The sequence below is a fragment of the Hydra vulgaris genome, chromosome 06 (assembly GCF_038396675.1).
Source record: "Hydra vulgaris chromosome 06, alternate assembly HydraT2T_AEP".
In the NCBI taxonomy this organism is placed as follows: Eukaryota; Metazoa; Cnidaria; class Hydrozoa; order Anthoathecata; family Hydridae; genus Hydra; species Hydra vulgaris.
This window is the reverse complement of record NC_088925.1, coordinates 6,161,462-6,184,858: the sequence shown is the minus strand read 5'-3', so window position 1 is coordinate 6,184,858 and position 23,397 is coordinate 6,161,462. Positions and strand designations below refer to the sequence as shown.

The window sequence follows — 23,397 nt, the reverse complement described above, 5'->3', positions numbered from 1 at the left end:
AATACAAATTAAATTTTTGTTAACTTAATTAACTTTTTTTGGTCAAATTTTTCCATTTCCTTGTATTGTCATCGAAAATGATTAAGTGTGCAAAATTTGAGCAAAATTGGTTGAGAAAAAAGCTTTCAAAAATTGATTTCAAATTTTGTGGCACACAAACATATATATATAGAAAGTAACCTTATATAAAGCATGGAAAAACGGCGTCCAAAACGTAGTTTTTACTTATTGGTCATCATCAAGATTAATCCCGCCGTTTCGAGCAAAGCACATTTTATTTTGTATTTGTAATGCCTCCTAAATTTTCTTTTAAACTTTTCATTTTCTACCTTTAATGTTTTTGTTTTTTCCCAAATGATACTTTCTTTGCAAAAAGTATTTAGAAATGCTAATGCAGATTGATTAGGTTTTTTTTCGTTAAATCTCCTCTGATTTTGATGCATCCGCGTATTTAACTGCATTTTTGTGTCACCTATGCGAAACAAAAATGCAGGTAAACTTGCATTGTATTATATAGGTTCCAGCATGGCTGTTACTGGGTAGTTTTGATTTGTTTTTTGATGTTAATAAAGATCTTAAACTTGGGTTTGATTTAAATATTGCTCTGTATCCGGCTTTTCGGAATATTTTTTAAAAGACCAGGTACCGTTGGTAAAGAAACTACAGGAAGATTATTGCATTCAGATGGAAGTGTGTTTTTATTTTGTCTTTTTTGATAAAATTGGTGTGAAATATTCCTCCATAGCTTTTCATCGTACCCATTTTCAATAAACATGTCAATTACAAAATTTATTTGGTTTTTCAAATAATGTTTTCTACAAATTGAGTAAGCTCTGTGGGAAAATTCTTTAAATATAGCAGTTAAAATATTCGGATTGTGATTTGAATGCGGTTTAATTTGAATGTTAGTGCATCTTTTCGATATACTTTGTCGTACAAAATGTATAAAATTTGTACCATTATATAAAAGAAAAATTACTAGTGAAGATATCGTTAAAGTATAAAGAGTAAAAAGAACGTGAATACTAAAAGAAGAACATTAGTTCTTATAAGAATCTGAGTTCAGCATGTGTACCACACTGATCATTAGCTTATATATCAATGATAAACTTATTAAGAATTTTACACTTTAAATCTACTTATAAACACAATGGCCACATGTGGGCGACATTTACCTTTCTTGTCGAGAAGATTATAAGAGGTATAATTATGTAGACCACGTTATGTGAACTTTGGCTGATATGGAGTACTAGTTCGAGTTAAGGACATTTTTAATGCTTAAGTATAAATTTTTTTTTTTTTTAGTATTAGTTTTTTTAGTATAGTATTAATATAAATTTATTTATACTTAAGCATTTCAGCGCCGTACTATCGCAAGTGCAACAAGTGCAATCGCACTGGGCCCCCTATTAAATAAATTAGAAAAACTTCTCCAATATCATAAATTACTACGAATTAAAAAAAAAAAAAAAATTTTTTTTTAGTTTCTGCACAGGGCCCCCAAAAGTTACAGCACGGCGCTGAAGCATTTATTCGATGCTTAAGTATGAGTATTACGTGACATACATAAAAAAAGTTATAGAAAAACAAGTTAAGAATTGTATTCATTACGCACACTAAAAAAATAACGTTAAAAAAAGTTACAATACAATGACTTCCTTATTGTTTAGTTATAAAATTGCGCCTAAAAGCTAGCGATCTTTTTCTAAGAAATTTATAAAAACTTTAAAATAATTGTTTTTTTAACTTTTAAAAGTTAACATCTTAGATAAGTTTTATAAAATTTAATTAAAATGAAACATCTGGTATAGTATGTAAACTTATCCTCTTTCTTATAATAATTTACAATATTTCTAGGGGTTATATATACCCTCGTTATTCAAGTAATATAAAAAACCGTTAAAAAAACAAACAAATAATAAAACTTCAATGCAATGTGTTCTTGCGTCTTAAAAAAGAAAAATAAGGTTTCCAAAACGACGATGTGACGTAATCACCGTGGTCTTCATTCAAACCGCCTTCACCCGGAGAACACTGGTGAAACTGTATTTTCGAGGACTCTCTCACTTTTCTCTTAAAATAGTCTTCCTCTACTTTAACAGTGTTGTTATTGTTAATATGATCATTGCCATGTTGCGCATGGGTTGTGTCTCTGTTTGTACTTTTGGTGTGCATTGCCAAGCTCACATTTGGAGCCCTTTGTTACAGCTTAGGGTTTATTAGTATTAATGAGACAATAGCTTGGGATATTAAACAGTGTATTAAGTACTATCTTATGCCTTTGGCTGGAATAATAACAACACTGTTAAAGTAGAGGAAGACTATTTTAAGAGAAAAGTGAGAGAGTCCTTGGAAATACAGTTTCACCAGTGTTCTCCGGGTGAAGGCGGTTTGAATGAAGACCACGGTGATTTCGTCACATCGTCGTTTTGGAAACCTTATTTTTCTTTTTTAAGACGCAAGAACACATTGCATTGAAGTTTTATTATTTGTTTGTTTTTTTAACGGTTTTTTATATTACTTGAATAACGAGGGTATATATAACCCCTAGAAATATTGTAAATTATTATAAGAAAGAGGATAAGTTTACATACTATACCAGTTGTTTTTTTAACGTAATTTTATAATTAGATAACGTTATTATCATTTATTTTGAAACAGTTTTATTATCGCACTATTTTTCATCTGATAACGATCTATTCCATTTACACCTAATTACTATTCTATTCAGATCCAAATACAAACAAAAAATAAAGAAAGTTTTATACTCCTGTTGTTTATGTTTTATATGGAATGACTTCTTAAAAAATTTTTTTATCAAGTAATCTCGAAAAAACAGCTGATGTTCGCGATGGTTATACATACGTTGGCCAAACGTATGTGTGCTAGCTGGGTAGTAAGAAGAATACAAAGTGGACAGTTTAAATTTAGTATTTTCGGGAGCACATACTTTATCGATAATCCAATAGTTAAAACCGTAAAGTTTTCTGTTCAAACACTTTTGTGCTTAAAAAAACAAATAATGAAAGTGATAAAATTATTACTTTTATTAAATTAATTAAAAAATTTTATTACATTTTTTTATCATTATTCGAATCTCCTTAAATCGAAAACCTCCATAATTCGATTAAATTCAAAGTCACCGTGAAATGCGCTTAAGAAACTCTTTCCGTTTATTTTCAATAATTCGAATAACTCGAAAGTCTCCACAATTCGAATGGATTTTTCATAACTTTCATTAAAACTCTCTCTGTAAATTCTCTCTGTAAATTTTATTTTCTGACGCGTAAAGAGTTTGTTAAACCGTCGCATTCTTAATTCAAATTTTGAATGTTTTGAGTTTTTGAAAAACAATTAGTGTGAGTTTTCTTCTGTTTAAAAAATCATGGCGTCTAAAAGACTGCATAGAGAAAACAACTTAAAGCGGAAACGCAAAGCTCTACTGGAATTGGAAAAAGGAAAAACAAAGAGGTTTCAAACATTTTTGATATTCACCAAACACTCTTTCAACCTGGAAAAATAATAAAGATAAAATCTTTGACGATTTTTGTCAAGGAAATTTCGCTAAACGGGTGAATGTTGATGCGTATTACCAAGTAAGCAAAGCTGAACTTAAATGGTTCAAACGAATTAGAGCTGATAATGTCCCAACTAGTGGTTTGCTGGTAAAAGAAAAAGGTTTTTATTTAGCAAAAGGGTCAAGCTTTAAATATTTTTAAGCTTCGGATGGATGGCTTAGATTTATTATTGATTAAGTTAGATTTATTTTATTCAATTTATATGATTAACGACTTAACAAAATTTTTTCTAGAATTGGACATTCTGGAAACTTGCAAAAACGTCAAAGTTACATTTAAACATATATTTATAAGTTATGTCTAACCAATTTATAAATTTTTTTGTAGGTATGGTATATCTTTCAATATCAAATTTGATGAGCATTTGCTCATCAAATTTGAGATTGCTCCATGGCTCGAAACAACACTGCCTACAATTCTCTTTCGATACCCACTTGAAAATATTTTTAATGCAGATGAATTCGGACTTTTCTACTGATATTTGCATAAAAACTTTTTACATTTAAAAAATAAAAAGTGCACAGGGGACAAGCATAGTAAAGTTTGCCTGATTGGGATTGCCGCGGGTAATGTTAAAGGAGAATGACTTTCAATGTTTGTTATTGGAAAATTGAAGCCTCTTTGATGTTTCAAAGGTGTGAAAAATATTCCTTGTCGTAATCGGGTCCGATCAAAAAGTTGGATGTCGGCAGAATTGTTCGAGGAGTGGGTTAAAGAAATTGACCTAAAGTTTAGTTTTCAGAAAAGAAAAATTTCTTTGATTATAGATGATTTTTCTGCTTATCCTAACGTGCAGAAACTTGAGTGGGTGGAGCTTATCTTTCTTCTATAAGAAGCAGTAGAAAAATATATAAATGTTAATAACAATCTACTTAAAAAATGATCTTGAATTGTTAAAAGCAAAATTTGATGCAGATTTTAACCTCACGGCCGACGAATTAGTAGACATAGATTTCGATGTATGCATTGCCAACAAATCATCAGATGACTACATCATTGCAGAAGTTTCTAGACATGATGTTATTGAAACTGATAAGGAATCCGATGACGAACGCGTTGATGTTTCTGACGATGCTACAAGTTTGAACGAAGCAATGCATGCTATCACTGTACTTAAAAATTACAGTCTTTATTCTAACTTTGGAGAAGGTTTAAAAAAGGCTCTTATAGAAATAAATCGTGTCATTGACATAGATTTACAAGCTCATAAAAGACAATCTACCATTACTGACTTTTTTTTAAAAATGTAAAAGTTTATAACACGTAATATATATTGCATTTAGGTTTTAGAATTACTATTTTTTTGTTTAGCAACTTTCTATAATTCGAAAATCTCTCTAATTTGAACTTTTATTTTTCCTAATAAAATTCGAATTAGAGAGATTGTACTGTGTGTGTATATATATATATATATAAATATATGTGTGTATATATATATATATATATATATATATATATATATATATATATATATACATATATATATATATATATATATATATGTATATATATATATATATATATATATATATATATAGATATATATATGCTTTGATGTAACAATGGGCAGTTATGACGGAGCAGAAATTTGTGAATTTGTTAAACTATATATTTTAGATTTGTTAAGTAAAATAATCAATATAAAAGATTTAGGCCTTTATCGCGACGATGGTTTAATAGTAATGCGTAGAAAATCTGGTCCACAGCTCGACAAAATTAAAAAAAGATATTATAAAAATTTTTAAAAATATTGGCTTTCAAATCGAAATAAACATAAATTTAAAAATTGTGAATTTTCTTGATGTCACATTTAACCTCTCTGAAAATTCATATAAGCCTTTCAAAAAACCAAACGATGAACTATTATATATTAACATTAACTCTAACCATCCACCCCAAGTTCTAAAACAAATCCCGATTTCAATTAATAACAGGCTAAACCAAAACTCCTCAAATGAAAATGTATTCAATTCCTCTAAACGAAGATGCCCTAAAAAAAAATTTGAAGATGCCCTAAAAAAAAGTGGTTTTGAAAATTTTGAACTAAAATTTGACCCTGAAAAAAAGAATACAAAAAAACGAAATAGAACTAGAAATGTAATTTGGTTCAACCCCCCATATAGCAAAAATGTTTCTACTAACATAGGAAAAGTGTTTTTAAAATTGGTCGATAAGCATTTCCCGCGATCTAATAAACTACATAAAATTTTTAATCGAAATACAATTAAAGTTAGCTACAGTTGCACAAAAAATATAGAAAGAATTATAAAAGGTCACAATAAGGCTTTGTTAAACAAAAAAGAAATCCTAAATGAAAAAACTACAGAAAATTGTAATTGTAAACAAAAAATCAATTGTCCAATGAGTGGAAGTTGTTTATCAAAAAATGTGGTATATAAATGTGTTGTTTCCTCTAAGAATGTACCTGATAAACAATATATTGGCATAACAGAGGATGAATGGAAAAAACGTTTTGCCAATCATAAGCAATCTTTCAAGAATAAAAAGTATTCAAAAGACACCATGCTGTCAAAATATATATGGGAATTAAAAGAAAAAAATATTGATGATTTTATACTGAATTGGTCTATCCTTAAAACAGCGCCTGCATATAACAATATTTCCAAAAAATGTATACTATGCCTACAAGAAAAATTTGTAATAATTACACATGCAAATCAAGAATGCTTATTAAACAAAAGATCGGAATTAATTTCTAAATGTAGGCACGAAAATAAGTTTCTCCTAAAAAACTATAAAAATAAATGAGTTCAAATAATATTTACATTAACTACCCTTTTTAAAAAACATTTAAAAAAATAGCATAAGTAATCATTTCTAAAGAATTCTTTTTATAATAGTGTCAGCAAATTCCACAAATGTGTGAAAATTTACAGTAGTTAAGACATTTGCAACTTCCTGTAATTTAATTTTTGGTATAAATTGAAGTTTTATTAATTTGATCATTCATTTCTGATGAATCTTTGTTGATGAAACACAGTGTTAAATGGAAAAAATTTTTGTTAAGTGATTTTCTACTAATATAATTGCTCTGTTCTTTTAAGAACATTGAGCACTCTATTGTGTAGAATACTTTTTAAAGTTGTTTAAATATATATATATATATATATATATATATATATATATATATATATATATATATATATATATATATATATGTATATATACATAACGGGTGATGACAAAAAATGAGACAATTTCGTTCAATTTAAATTTGCATGTACTAACACCATTAGCTTTATACATATTTTGTATGTATTTTATTGCAAATCTATTCTAGTTTTAAATAATAAAAAAGCAATTAAAATTCAACGATTTAAAATGAAAATAAACAAATCTAAGCAAGAGCTTCTTTTTGAACGTGCGTATGGATTTTACATGGACAATAAGCAAAATGGTAAATATTACACTTATTTTCATTTTAAAGCAGAAAAAATACCAAAAGCAACCATATACCGTATAATTGAACGCGCAGAAAATGGAATTATAACTCAAAGACTAAAAGGAAGTGGTCGAGTTGCAAAAAAAAAATGACGAAAATGAACATTACCAAGCTGAAGACCATGTTTGACCACAAGGATGGCGTCTCACAAAGACAAGCAGCTAGAAAATTTGTGTGCGATCAGTCTTTTATATGCAAAACATTGAAGAAACACACAGATATTAAATGCAAAAAACAAAACAAAGATTCCATTAAGAACAGAGTCACAAAAACGCAAAATAAGAACCAGATGCAGTCGATTATACGAAAAATATAAAAATTTGGATAATTGATGATGAATCTTATTTCACTTTGAAGCATAGCACCATTAACGGAAACCAAAATTTCTACTCAAGTAACACTGCTTTGACACCGCCAAGCGTAAAATATGATCCAGTTGAAAAATATGAGCAAAAAGTGTTGGTCTTGATTTGCGTATCGGCTAAAGGTGTTTCTATACCTTTTTTTGTACCTTCTAAGCAATCACTCAAGCAAGAATTATACCTGAGCGAGTGCATCAAAAAAAGACTTGTTCCTTTCATTAAAGGAAATCATCTAGACGACAATTACATATTCTGGCCTGACCTAGCAACATCACATTGCACAAAAACTGTAGTGGAGTTTTTCAACAAAATTGATGTTATTTCAGACAAAATAACATCAATTTTGTTGAAAAAGAAGACAACTCTCCCAACGTACCTGAAAGCAGGCCTATTGAGGACTTTTGGTCTCAATTGAAAGGAGAAGTATACAAGAACAACTGGCAATCAGAAACTACAGATCAACTTTGCAATAGAATAAAGAATTGTTTGAATAAGATCGACTTTACTGCCATACAAAGAATTGTTTGAATAAGATCGACTTTACTGCCATACACAAAGAAGCTCTTGCTTAGATTTGTTTATATATATATATATATATATATTTAAACACCTTATGGGATCGGTAAAAGGTCGAATCGATAATATTCGTAGAAATGGAGTAATAGAAGATAATTAAATATATGTTTTGAAAGCTCGAAAAATTTTCAACTTAATACATTTTTAATTTTAAAAAAATCATTTAAAATAAAGGAGTTATGCCCTTTTAAACAGTCTCATTTTTTTGTCATCACCCGTTATATATATATATATATATATATATATATATATATATATATATATATATATATATATATATATATATATATATATATATATATATATATATATATATAAATATATATATATATATATATATATATATATATATATATATATATATATATATATATATATATATATATATATATATATATATATATATATATATATATATATATATATATACTGCAACAACAACAAAAAAAGTTATAGCTACATTTACATTAATTGAGTGGGTTAAACAAGAAACATACTCATAGTACTTGAGTTAAGGCGTACAACACAGTTAAGGCGAATTAATAAATTAAATCGAAACTTTTGTATAAAAATCTAATCTTTTTCGATCTATAACTTAGGTTTCAAATAAAATGAAATAAATGAAAATTTATTTTTAGTTAAAAAAACTTTTTCTGTTTTTGTTTTAAAAAAATTTCTTAAAGTTTTATTTTCGGTTTATACAGAATTTAAGCCCCCAACTAGCTTATATACGATGATAAAACGTTGGAACAATATTTCGTGTTGCGTTTGCCAAACATCGACCACCAACGTTTTTATATCATTTTGGTTACAATATATATATATATATATATATATATATATATATATATATATATATATATATAAATATATATATATATATATATATATATATATATATATATATACATATATATATATATATATATATATATATATATATATATATATATATATATAAAGATCAATGTGGGGTTATACGCATTTGGTCAACGTTGATCCTTATACATTAGATCAATGTTGGGTTTAAATAAGAAAAACGTTCAACTTTTGCAATGTTTTTACATACGTTGGTTTGGTAACTATTTTCAAACACGTCTTTATTAAGGTTTTCGTTAATAGAAATATAATACAACTAACATTGGATTAACGTTGCATTTGCATTGGAGAAAACAGCCGACGTTCGCGATGTATTTACATACGTTGGCTCAACGTATGTGTGCTAGCTGGGCCTTTTATAATTTCCCTTTTTAAACATCTTTAGAATTTTGCTCAGTGGATTTGCTTAAAGTTATCTTAAGTACAGTTAAAAAACGTCCTTAATTTAAACGTGATTATCAATCAAAAGAGCTAAAACTATTCTAGCTCTTTTGATATGTATTAAACAAAAATAAATTTACATTCATTTTTTTAAAATCTAAAATTATAGATTGTCAAAGATGAATTGTTGTTTTTTTTAATTTTGATTTAAGTTTTACTAAATCGTCTTAACAACATAGAGTAACATTAAATATGTTGAGTAGTTTGTTTATTTTATATCGTTTAGGGTAAACACATTTTTTGCTTATGCAATGTAAATTGAATTTTTAAAAACTTTATATATCTTACTATAGTCTATTTTTTTTTTTTTTTATTTATTTATTTTATTGTTATTTTTAAAATAACTATGATGATTGCGACTAACGCAATAAATTTTTTATCAAAAATATTAAATATGAAAGCAGAAAATACTTAAGAATTAACTTAGATTGCCACAACTAAATAAACTATAAATAACCTTGTTCCCTAGCATCCTGTATCCTATTTACTTGACATGTGTTCAAATGAGTCAAATGATTTTTCCTTATTTCTCTTGGGCTATTACGGTCTAAAGTATTCCAATCAATACCTGAACCCGGTTAGTTGTACAAACATACACAAAATTATCAAATAATAAACAAAAAATATACAAATGAAGAATTATTTTCCTATTCATATTAATAAAATATATTATATGAATCTCGGTTTCTATAAGTATTAATAATAAATGAAAGATTCATGCAAAGTAAGGTATATTCAACAGTGATAAAAGTCTTTATACGATTTAACATCTTACATAATATTTTCAGAAATGTTTTTAGTTGCATTAGAATAAACTTTTGCTTTCAGACATTCCAATGTGATGGATAAAAAAAGTAAGCACATATTACAAAAATATTTACAAAATATTATAAAATTATTCATAAATACTTTCAAGAATTTTACAAATTAATGTTTTTATATTTTTGTATGATACCTTTTTCTAAGGAGTTGATGATCATAATTTTGAATTTAATATCGAAACAAATAATTAAAAAGTCAATAATACATAACAAATTGTAAACTCGTTATTTAAACTCATTTGTATATTTTTAGCGTAATAGAAACGTATTAGAAACATATTATCATACGTCTGAGTAAAAATTAAATTTTCAACAAAAATAATGCAAATAGATTTTCTCTGGAATATCCAATTATAAAAAACTCTGTAAACAAACAATAAACCAAGAAAATAAAGTGAACTAGTAACTCGCAATATATTTGAGAGAAAAGTTTTAGAAGAGATGTTTTAGAAATTCAATGCTATCAAAACGAACTGCGTGGTTTTATGGGATAAACAAGAATACAAAATAAACCTTTGTGAACAATCATTTCACCTATATTCAATCCACTTCAAGTTCATTAACTGAATAATCTAAAAGAGGTCATCTAATACAATGTTTGAAATAGTCTAAATGTTAGGGGAACAGCTCAGTTTTTTATGAATTATTTTATATACATTAAAAATGTGTATGAAATTAGTAATTTTTACTTCTTTAATTATAACGTCATTTATAAAGAAAAGAGACAAATTTGGGATGTTTTTTATCGTATGGATGAAAGAGAGACCATTATTAGAGACTATTTTTTCAATAATTAGAGAAAGATTTATTGATTTAAACATTCTTATTTGAACATACTTATACTTTGAGTTTTTCCAAAAATTTTATTGTTTTCAGTCTGTTTGGCGCAAATGTTATTATTTTTAATAATATAAGAATAAAAAACTATGATAGTTTTAATGTAAATTACCAAGACAAAAATTACCAATGGATTTGTAATAGTCTTAAAAGCATCTTAAATAAGGAAAATTCTAAAAAATTAAATTAAAAATTAAAAAATTCGAATCTTAATTTCACAAATGTTAAGCAACTATTTAGTAGTTTTTAAAACATATTTGTTAGAATTAATAATGAAACTTATGCGCTAAAATCGGACATGTATAAACTTTAAGTTGATATGTATAAACTTTATTTGGATATGTATAAACTTTAAGTGAAGACTATACCTTAAAATTCTTAGTTTTTGATATTTCTGGTTCAGGTGAAAAAAAAATTATTAACTTGTTTGCATCAATTAGAAAGTTGAAAAAAAAAAGATAGCAGAGAAAAAAGAAACAGAAACAGAAAATAAAAGAAACAGAAAAGATAGCAGAAAACATTTCCAAAGTATTTAACTTCAAAAAAAAAAAATGTATTTGCTTACCAGAATGTCATTTTACAATGATAGTACTAGTTTAGAACTAGTGAAGAGCGCAGTGAGTTTAGGAGAAAAATACATAACTTGCGAATTAAAGATGTCACTTTTGTTTTCTAGAGTTGGCTACATGACATGGACTGCTAAATGAAGTGTACAAGTTAATCCAGTTGTTTAATCAAATAACTGGATATATTTAAAATAGTAAAAATTAAGTTATGGAATCATAAAAAACTATCAAACTCAAAAAATGTTTTAAAAATAAGTTACAGAAGCGATAAAAGAAACAAAGGTTTTATTTTAAAAATAGTCATTTTGTGATATATTTAGAAGCAATTTGTGTACTTTTATTTACTATCTTGATTGCTGGAAACTGACTCTGCACAATTTTTTTAAAATTTTTATAACTTCTGGTATGTCTTTTTATTGTTGGTTCTATTGTTGGTATGTCATCGCCATCTACCATTCAGCTTATTTCTTTATGAAAGCTGAATCTTTAGATTTTGGTAGAAACTATGGTGCTGTTTTGGAATGTAATTTTTGTTGCTTAGGGAAAGAATATCCTTTTTTTTTCCAACGCTTTTATTCCTTTTGGAGCAAGGTACTTTTGCCTTCGTAAGTGCAAATCAATTGCTGGTTTTATGCAACCAGAGTTTTTTGCTTAAAAAAATACAACTTTTAACCAAAGCAAATGGTACTGTAATTTGTGCTTTTAAATTTGTTTGAAAGCACAAAATACAGCTGGCCCAACAACGCAGGGTGCTGCGGTTATTGCTTATCCCAAAAATTATCGCTGAAAAATAATTTTCCTAAGAGTCAATTTGGAAACGTAAAAAAAGATAGTAATTTTTAGTAATAGCTAATTTATATTAAATATAAGTACTTAATTAAAAATATAATATTTACAAAATTTAAAAACATCACTGCATTTTTTTTACAAACTAATAACTTAATTCATTTATAACAAGTTTAAAACATTACAAACAAGTTTAAAACATTAAAAACAAGTTTAAAACAATACAAACAAGGTTAAAACATTACAAACAAGTTTATAAAATTTTCTTTCTTTACAATTGTAGAAACTATAAAAACAGCGAAACAATGTTTTAAAAACTTTGCTTTTTATTAATAGACATTTATTACCGGTTAATTTTTATTAATAGATTGGTCTACTTAACGAATATTATTATTATTGCAACAATAATAATAAATAAATAAAATTTTTGTATAAAAACATGTTATATTTATAATTTTCTTAATTTTAGTGTTTGTATTTGTAGAACTTGTGCGAATGTTTAGTGCTGCTGACGAGGATGGATCAGGGAATATAACTAAAGCTGAAATGAAAAAGCAATTAAAAACTAATAATTGTTATCCAGGAGATGACTTTTTCACAGCTATATTCAAGTCAATTGATAAAGACGGTAATTTTGATTATAACTTTATTTTGATTTCAGAAGAAGTTTGAAACTTAAAACAAGAGAAATTTTTAAAACAAGTTTTTATTAAAAGTATTTAATAGTTATTTACATATAAAAATATGAAAATAAATTTAAAAAGTATATGGCTTAAGAAGATTTCCGGTCAAAAAAAAAAAAAGAAATTAATTTAAATAAACTATTAATTTTAGTGTCGGTGTGTAATGCAAACATGATATTTATTACTAAATATATCTGTATAATATAGCATAGAAATATTTATTAAAAGCAAGTTGAAGGCTTATCAATAAAATTTAAAACTTACCGTTACGTTTTACATTTTTCCACTTTTACACTTTCAGGTTCATAGCTAGTACTTTTAGCTAGTATATACTTTTAGGTTTATAGCTAATTTAAACCTGTAATTGCAACTAATTTTGTTTGAGTTTAGGTAGAATTGATTTAAAAGATAATAAAACTTGAGAAACAAAATTTAGACCTCCTAGCAATGAAATGTTACATTCGCTAAAATTGTTTGATGGCTGGCTAACCAGCTAAAGCCAATATTTTTGTGGCTGAATAATTTTCATGGCTGTCATTGTGCTCATTCCATATTATACCATAATAAGAAACGTTAGCTAGGTTTTAACTTCTGTTAATACAATATAATATTAGCTAATAAGTCTTTAACAAACGTTTAAAAGAAACAACACCTTTTTAAAGTTTTAGTTACATAATCAAAACTGCGAATACAATGTGAAGTATGCAAAAAAAAAGTACACTATCAATGCTCAATGCAAGATAAACCTGGAGAAAAAGAAACTATTTATAATAATGAACATGAACTTCAAGAAAAATATAAACTATAATTACTGTATCCTCATATAATATTTTATATGAGGATACAGCATTATAAATACTACAAAAAAAAATTTATAAAAAAAAACATTATTTATTACCCATAAATAGAATTTATTAAAGTTGAAGATAAAAATAGTTTATACCTTTGCTATGGATGCTAAAATTGGAAATTTTTCAGCATTTCGCTGCCAAAACTACGAAGCTGGTGATTCGTCACGAAAGATTGATTTCCACTTGCAAGCCAGTATTATTATCTAGCAATCCCTCCGAACTTGGTTATGATTTTGTATTTTCTTCTATTTCCTTCAGGAAGTTTTTATTGTTTAAATGTAATTGCAATAATTAAAATAATTTAAGCGCCAAGCAAAATCCTAACTTAAAAATAGTATTCAAGAACTTTAGATTTCACAGGTCTTGAAATTAAAGGTAACAGATTCCATAGTATATCGCAACTATATTATATTAAGTTTTATAACATATAAAATCTTGATAGACATACTAAATTTTAAATAAATTTAAAAATATTTTAGTAAACATTTTAGTGTTTTCCCTCTAAACAATGTAATCGTTTATCTTGCAGACCAGATATTTTACGGAATTATCTTGATTAATAAAACTAATAACTGACCACAAAAGTTGAGTCACGTTTACTTCATAAATATGTATTGAAGACTGATTTTTCAATAAAAACTAAAATCTTTTAGCAACAGAAGTTAAAGACGATAATTAAAAATGATTTTATTATGGTTTTAAATGTTAATAGTTTTCCTTGAACTTTTTAAATTATTTTCAAATATGATATATGAAATCTAATATTTTTAATCTTTTGATTTAGCCTTAAAGTTCTCTTAAATAAAGTTTAAAACAAAGTTTTATTTTTCGTTCGAAAACTTTTCCGAATAAAAAGTCTGTTGAATTTGGAACAAGCTTGTTTTAAGATCTGATTTGGGAACAATAAAGTTATTCTATGAAAATTTGGAAGGATATTTATGAGAAATTTCAATAAAGTAAGTTTGATGCTAGTGGAGATAAGTTACGCATTGCTCAAAGCACAACTACCTTGGTAAGGCTTATAAATATTTACTCCTCCTAGAAACACACATGCTCTTGTAAGAGTGGTTCGCAATAAAGATTTTTGTTTTGTCTTAAATATTAACCTGCAAGCATATTTTCGTTTACTAAATTTTTTTTTAGTTTAATGTGATTATTACTTCTCATGCTATGTTAACGTAAAAGAAAATAGCTGTATATAAACAAAAAGTAATAATGCTTTAATGCTTTCTTTATTTTTAAAAATAAAAAAACTGTTGTTAAAAATTCTTAATTTTTAACAACAGTTTTTGTTTTATAATAACATAAAAATATTTCTTAAGATCTCATTTTCAATATATTTAGTATGTGAATTCCAAGACAATTTTTTCATATAAAACAACTCCAAGGAAGTTTGTGATTGATCCCTATTTTCAAGTATTACCTAATAATTAATAAATTGGGTCTTTTAAAAGAAATATTATTGGGTTTCCGAGTTTTATGGAATAAGATTAGTTTTTTCTACATTCAACGAAAGTTGGTTATATATATTTTACTAATATATTTTTCCTTTCTTATATAACGAAATATCAAGCCACAAGCAAAACAAGCACGAATAATTTCTGTTAAAACAAATGTAATTTCTTTTTTATATAACTTATATTAAAGCATCAAAAATATTAAAGGCTTTCTTATTTGCAGATAATTTTACTCTATTTTATTCTCGAAAAGATATTAAACTTATTTTTAAAACTTTTAACGAAAAATTAGATAAAATAAATAAGTGGTATATTAGATAAAATAAAAAAGACCACTTATTTATCTTATCTAATTTTTCGTTAAAAGTTTTAAAAATAAGTTTAATATCTTTTCGAGAATAAAATAGAGTAAAATCATCTGCAAATAAGATAGCCTTCAATATTTTTGATGCTAAGTATAAGTTATTTATAAAAAAATTTAATATGTTTTTCCCAAAGAATCTTGAGGAGAGAAAAAGATGGAGCGATGCTATCCCAAGAACAGATTTTATTGTTCCAGACAATACAGCAGTATGTCGCAAGTATTGGCTAGATGTTGCACCTTTTGAAAGTAAATATGGAAGCAACGGCCATTAAACCCACCATCTGTTTTTAAAAATATTTCGCTTAGTTGTTTACCCACACCACCAAGTAAAGTGATAAAAACTGTAACCTCAGCGGTTTCAAGCGGTTTTTGAAACATTTTACCAGATAAGTTAAATAATTTTCTAAAATAAACTTGTTATGTTTTCCAGTTTAATAAAAAAAGTTTACACATACAATCAAAAATGTACAAACTTGGTGTTCCATTATTTCTTTATGAAATTTTCGATGATTATTCATTTGTAGCTTACCATAATGGCGAAACTTTTAATATTTCATCTTTAACTGTAAACAAATTAAAACTAATAAAAACAAAATCATCATTTGAAACAGTTAAATTTTTAAAGAATAAAGAAATCGCATCATTCAAATATTCTATTCGAGCACCTTAATGCTATGGGAAAAGTTAATATTGGTGAAGTTTTATATACTCCAAATATTAAATGTAAAGCATATGAGTATTATATGTAAAGCATATGAGTATTATATGTAAAGCATATGAGTATTTTTTTTTTGTTTTTAATTTTTATTATGTACTTATACATATTTAGATCATTTAATTTGACAAATTAACAATCATGATTGAATTTGACAAAAATCTGATTTAAGAGACATTATTCGTGCTTGTTTTGCTTGTGGCTTGATATTTCGTTATATAAGAAAGAAAAAATATATTAGCAAAATATATTGCTATAATCAACTGAAATATTTGAATGAAAAATAATTTTTTTAAATTATACAAATATATGTTGGCATATCTGCCTTTTCTCAATGCAAACACAACGTTGATCCACTGTATATAATCCAATGTTTTTCCAATGAAATGGATCAACGTTGATCCAATGTATTTAATTCAACATTAATCCATACACATTGGATTAACTTTGGGTTTTAATATTAGATCAATGTTTGTCCATATACATTGGATCAATGTGGGGTTACACAAATCTAGTCAATGTTGATTCATATACATTAGATCAACGTTGATCCCTATACATTTGATCAACGTTGTGTTTAGATTGGAAAATCAACCAATTTTTGCGATGTTTTTACACACGTTGAATCAATGTAATTTTGCTAGCTATTTTTAACCACGTCGTTATTAAGGTTTTTATTGGTATGAATACAATGAAAACAACATTGGATCAACGTTGTATTTGCATTGGAGAAAACAGCCGACGCGATGTATTTACATACGTTGGCCCAGCGTATGTGTGCTAGCTGGGAATTTATGATTTTATGTCGAAGCATCATCACTTTACCAAAGAGTTGCTTTGTTTGGTCATGCAGTAAACTACCTTGAAAAGTTAACTGAAATAATTTTATCATTTATGATTAAATGTCTTTTTAGAGGTCCTGAATTTCTATGTAGAGCTCAACCTGTTGCAAATCTTTTCTCTGAATTTCAGTTTGTTCATCGTTGATACAATAAATAATATTGATAATAGTAAGACAATTGCAATAATCAATGATGCCGTGTAAATCAACAATTTTTTGAAACAATTAAAACGATTGATAGTAAACCATGGTTAACAACATCAGCTATATATTTATTACATGATTATGTACATCTTTTAAAATCTATACAAAATAACTGGTTGACAGAAAAGAATTATGAGCTTCAATTTTTGTATGTATTGCAGTGTGTATATGTTCTCCTATTTTGCTAAAGAATTTTTTTTCTATTTTGACTCACTCCCAAGAAATCACTATTAAGTTGGGAGTTTCTAGAAAAAAAGAATAGAGTTATAGAGCAAGGAAACTATTGAAAGAAGACTCAAAAAGTTGACAGTTGTATGAGTCAGAAAAACATAAAGATGGGAGAGAGTTCCAAAGTGTAGGGGAAAAAGCTAGACAAATAAAAGTTTTAAGACATGTCATGCAGAGACAGATACAGTAAAAGAATGAGACTTTGCTGAATGACGAGAATGAGTTTTGGTTAATGGAACTAGAGTTGGTAGCTCTTTTGAGCAGCGACCATGATAGTATTTATAGAAAAGATAAAGGAATGCAACTTTTCGACGACAAGAAAAAGGCTCAAGCTAAGCAAAAAGAGCGGGTATAACTATGTTTACATTGCGTTTTTGGACCTTTTCTAGAAGAGAAAGAGTATCATTAGAAGAACCAGCCCAAATTGACAGCAGTATTCTATACAGGGACGAAAAAGAGATTTGGAGAGGTAGAGAATGCAATCAGGAGAAAAAAAGTGGCGAGCACAATAAAGACAAGCAACCTTAGGGGTTGTTAATTTAGCCAAATCCAAGAAGACGTAAAGAAGAGGACTCAGTCAGAAGGATGCCATTCATTAATATTGAAATATCGAGAGTATTGCGAAATGTTTTTTGCAGTAAATAACTGAGTTTTGTTGAAGTTAATAATTACAAGTCACTGTGAGCCCCAATCTGTTACAGAAGTGAGATCAGATTCAAAATCGGCTACCAGTTATAAGCAATCGAAAAGAGAAGACTTTTTGTCAAGACAGGAGTATAAAGTTGAGTCATCAGCAAAAAGAGCTACTTTAAACGTAAGCTGGAGTGATTTGAATATCTAACAATCGGTTAACCTGTTTGATTGGAACGGAAGAAAATAATAAGATCAGTCCCATGAATATGATGTTAGAGATAGAATGAGAGATGGAATGTTAAAGATGGAACGTTAGAGATGAAATGAGAGATGGAATGTTAGAGATGGAATGAGAGATGGAATGTTAGAGATGGAATGAGAGATGGAATGTTCAACCTAAAACGAAAATTCTAAAGCTATCATAACATAGGTGAAAATTTGTTATTATTACTTGTAATTTGTTATGCTACTTTCTTTTTATGTTTTTTATATCCTCTGTAGACTTTATGTCTCTTACAGTATACAAAGTAGTTCGATTAGTAAATATATACCCTGTTGAGATATTTTAGTCATAGTAGTAGTAATAGTAATATATTTAAAGTCTTTTTAGATTTCATGACAAATAATTAATTAAACAAACGAACCCAATAAATTATACAAAAATTTATGGTTTGTAAAATATAAACTTTAAGTAAGAAAAAGCATTTGTTGTTTCATTGCAAGAAAGTTGATATTTTAATTGAACTTTTTTTTTTGATTGTTAATTGATTTTTGATTGTTGTTGATTTTTGATTGTTCATTGAGTTAATTTTTTAATAAAACTTTTTTTTTCCATGAACCGATTTTCAATGTTACTTTTTTTTTAGTTATGTTTCTGTAAGCAAAAAAAAATACAGTTACCTTTTTAATATATAGATATACATTGTTATGGTTCTGCTTGTTATTGATGTTGTTTAATATTACATTATTATTCTTAAAAAAGTTTGGAATACGAAAAATATAATTATCTTTAAATAATTTTTTGTTTTCTTTTAATATTTCCGTCTTTATTAGAGATTTTTATCAGAAAACATAGCTACAATTATATGAAAATTTTATATGAAAATATATTAATAAAAGTAATAAGTTTATTCGGCCTTCAAATTTCTCGGCGTTTTGCGCGATGTCAAGGCATGTTATTAGAGAAGGCCAAGATCGTACCATAAGTTATGACCTGAAGGTGACCACAAAAAAGATTGAACACAAAAATACTTTTTTCATAAAAAGTTAAAAAGTTTTAAAATACGTTATCACTAAGAGTAAAAACTATTTTTGCAAAAAAACAAGAAAGTTTAAAAACTTCACCAAAAATCGATATTAGTACAACAACAATTAAAGAAAAATATTTGATTTGCATGCTTTCAATACACGTTATTTTGATTTAGACTAAAAAACCATGAATAAAGTTTTGCAGAACATTTAATGACATTATCTTAATCTATTTGACATATAAATTTTTAATTAGCCATATCTTTACATATAAAACTTAATGTATAAAGATGTGACGGTTTTTTAAAATAACAATAACAAGTTTATTTCCGATAAGTCTCACAAAATAGTTCGGCATTGAGTTGGTGCAATATTAAGTAAGTTTTCCCTTTCTTGAAAGAAGTTTATAGTGCATTTGTGAGACTTTACAATGTTACACAATTGAGTACCTAATCATTTTTGGAAATGAGCAATACATTCAATCTTTGATCTTATATCTTATTCACTATATGGGTTGGTTTTTAATACATTAAGAAAAATAATTTGTATCACTACCTCCTAATTATTCTAAATAAATAAGAATGTTCTTTATAGCAGACCGCTTAATCTGTCAACTACCTCATTTTATTCCAATACATCTAATGATCCATTATGGTCAATTTGGCAATGATAATTAAGATATTAAGTTGATATCGAAACACATAAGTATCTTTGACTGTTTCAATATGAGGCGCTTTTAATGATGTTGCAAACATACCATCTATTGCAGCATTCTTATAAGCTTTATACCTTGTTTATTGATACATCAAAATGAGTATTTTGTCAAATTTTTAAAAACGGTTGTTTTTTTTTGAAAAAAAACAAACAACCGATTTCATTAAAAACAAAACATAAAAAGAAGAAGAGAATTAGTTCCCCAGTCTTTCAAAAATTTTTTACAAAGATTTTGCGAAACATTCAGGAGATACAAAAGTTTGCAAGAAAAATTTAATTTTGTTGCAGGCTAAAGTTTTTTTTTGGCTTGAACATTTATAGTTGACACAAGAATCATCAAAAACTTAACCTTATATGGAACTATATAATTCCAAACCCTCTTTCTTCAGATAAAATTTTGTTTATTGGCTGTTTTAAAGATCATTTCTTTGCTTATTTATTATTTATGAGAGATGTAATAATTTCTTGCTAATTTATTAATAAATAAGACTGATAAAACAACTTCAACAATAACAATATGAAACTATATATTTATATCTACAAAGTTTTCAATTTATGAATTTCTTTAAAAGCATAGTATATAAAATGAAATAAAGCATAATATAGTCAAATATAATAATAATCAAATATAGACATAAAAAAAAGACAAGTTAGCTTACAAATTTTCTTCAATATATAATAAACAATATGTGTGTTTGTTGTTGCTATACTCTTGAGTCCGTAATAAAAGGAGGGGGGGGGGGGAAGTTTATTAATTTTTTGAAAATTTTCCTAAATTACAAAGATTAAAACACCTCCCCCCCTCTCCCCCATTATTTATTAATTTTTACTTGATATCAGCAAAAGCTTTATATCTCAAAACTAAAAAAAAAAAAATCAGTAAAAATCGGCATTAAAAATTATAAAATAATATTTTCAGTCATTGACAAAAACAAACACTTCCAGTGTAAAATTGCCGACCTAGTAAATCTCGATTAGTCGAAAATGAGCTTTAGGTTTATTTCTTATTAAAGTATAAAACTTATATCAGCATAACAAATCCTATTGAAATTATGATAAAACAGCTCTTCAAAAATGCGCATTTGATCGCAAGCCACGGTAGAATTTAATAGTTTTGAGCGTGTTTTGTAAAAAATATTAGTTTGGATTTATAAACTGAACTTTATTATAAAAAATACTTATATTGTCACATAATTATCCCCCTCCTCCTTCCATTTATTAATCTTCACCCCCCTCCCTCCTTTCTCCTCCTTCGTTTAGATCTGGACAAAAATCCCCCCTTCCTTTTTATTCTCCCTTCCCCACCTCATTAAATTTAAACAATGTTGCTATTGTAGATTTTAATTTCAAAAAAAAACTCGCTTTACAACAAAATAAAGAGGGTAAACCTTTGAATAAGAAAAGATTTTAAAAAATGTATTTAAAAAAATACAATACATTTTAAAATACATTTTGGTTTAAAATTAGTATTTGAATTGTGGTCCAGCACTTTAAAGGAAAAAACAGCTTGAAGATTTGTTAATCTCAACTTTCTTATAAACTTTATGCTTATATAAATAAATGTTTTTCCTTTTCTTATTTATTTGATCTTTTATTTCTGGCTGAGCTTTTTTTAGGTAGAAATAAAAGTGTTTGTTAGTAAGCTATTGTATTCTTTTTAAGATAACTAATATGCAGGGCCGCCGAGAGCTTTTATTAGGCGCCAGAGCAGTTATTAGGCGCCCCTATAAGCATGTGTATTATTTAATTAAAAACATGTACAGTTATACTAGTTAATAACTGTTTTTTTTATTTCTAATACTGTTAATTAGCATACATATTTTCAAGAACCACATCTGGATTAATAACACTTATGCAGCACATTCACTGAATAAGATAAATTAAGTCTCATCTTTTTACTGTGACTGTTCCTAAGTGCTCTTAGTGCTCCAAAAATTCTTCTTCATCTAGTTTTTTTCCTTGAATATCAGTATTTTAGATTTTTTTCTTTCTTCATCTCGTTTTGGTGATTTATATAGTTTGCATTCTTTCAAGTTGTGTGTTAATCTTTATCTTGCTTTATAAACTTAATCTTTTCTTTTCTAGTAAATGCCAACATTATTAGCGGTTGCATGCAGTCTTGTTGGAAGTGAAGATGCCTAAATAATGAAATAAAATACTTTCAAAGTATTACGAAAAAATTTATAAAAATTTTTTCGTAATACTTTGTCACGATAATTGATTTATTTCGTGACGTAATACGTCACGAAATAAATCAATTGTTCTTGTACACTGCCTGATATAGCCAAAATATCCTAAATTTTATTTATGGTTTTAAGATATACATAATGATGATATGATGGAATTAATAGAAACATGAAGGAGTTTAGAAATATAGTTGACTTGCTTCTTATTTTACTGTTGTTTCCATGTAAAACAAAAACTTTGGAATTACCATTTTATGTACTTTTAGGTTCTGGAGAATTGGATTTTGATGAGTTTGTTGCTGGCGTCTCCTTAATTGAGGTTAGAAGAAAACTTTTAATAAAATTATTTTGGAAATATTATAAATCATATATATATATATATATATATATATATATATATATATATATATATATATATATATATATATATATATATATATATATATATATGTATATATATATATATATATATATATATATATATATACATATATATATATATACATATATATATATATATATATATATATATATATATATATATATATATATATATATATATGTATATATATATATATATGTATATATACATATATATACATATATATATATATATATATATATATGTATATATACATATATATATATATATATATATATATATATATATATATATATATATATATTTATATACCTAATATATATATATATATATGTATATATTTATATACCTAATATATATATATATATATATATATATATATATATATATATATATATATATATATATATATATATATATATATATTATATATATATATATATATATATATATATATATATATATTTATATATATATATATATATATATATATATATATATATATATATATACCCGGCTCGTGAAACATATTTTATGTGAGCTAGAATAAATTAGGCGCCTTTTAGATTTATATTCCGAGAG

The 23,397-nt window shown here is 26.3% G+C and overlaps 1 protein-coding gene across 2 annotated transcripts in view; it reads left to right on the top strand.

The window, feature by feature from the left end:
* The first annotated feature begins 10,037 nt into the window (after window positions 1-10,037).
* LOC105847916 (uncharacterized) overlaps window positions 10,038-23,397 on the top strand; it is a 60,319-nt gene continuing 46,959 nt past the window's right edge. For both annotated transcript variants that reach the window (XM_065799071.1, XM_065799070.1), the window contains exons 1-3: window positions 10,038-10,153; window positions 12,794-12,937; window positions 22,700-22,752. In XM_065799071.1, the coding sequence (XP_065655143.1) occupies window positions 10,141-10,153; window positions 12,794-12,937; window positions 22,700-22,752 (210 nt within the window). In that variant the 5' untranslated portion in view covers window positions 10,038-10,140. The remainder of the gene's footprint in view (window positions 10,154-12,793; window positions 12,938-22,699; window positions 22,753-23,397) is intronic.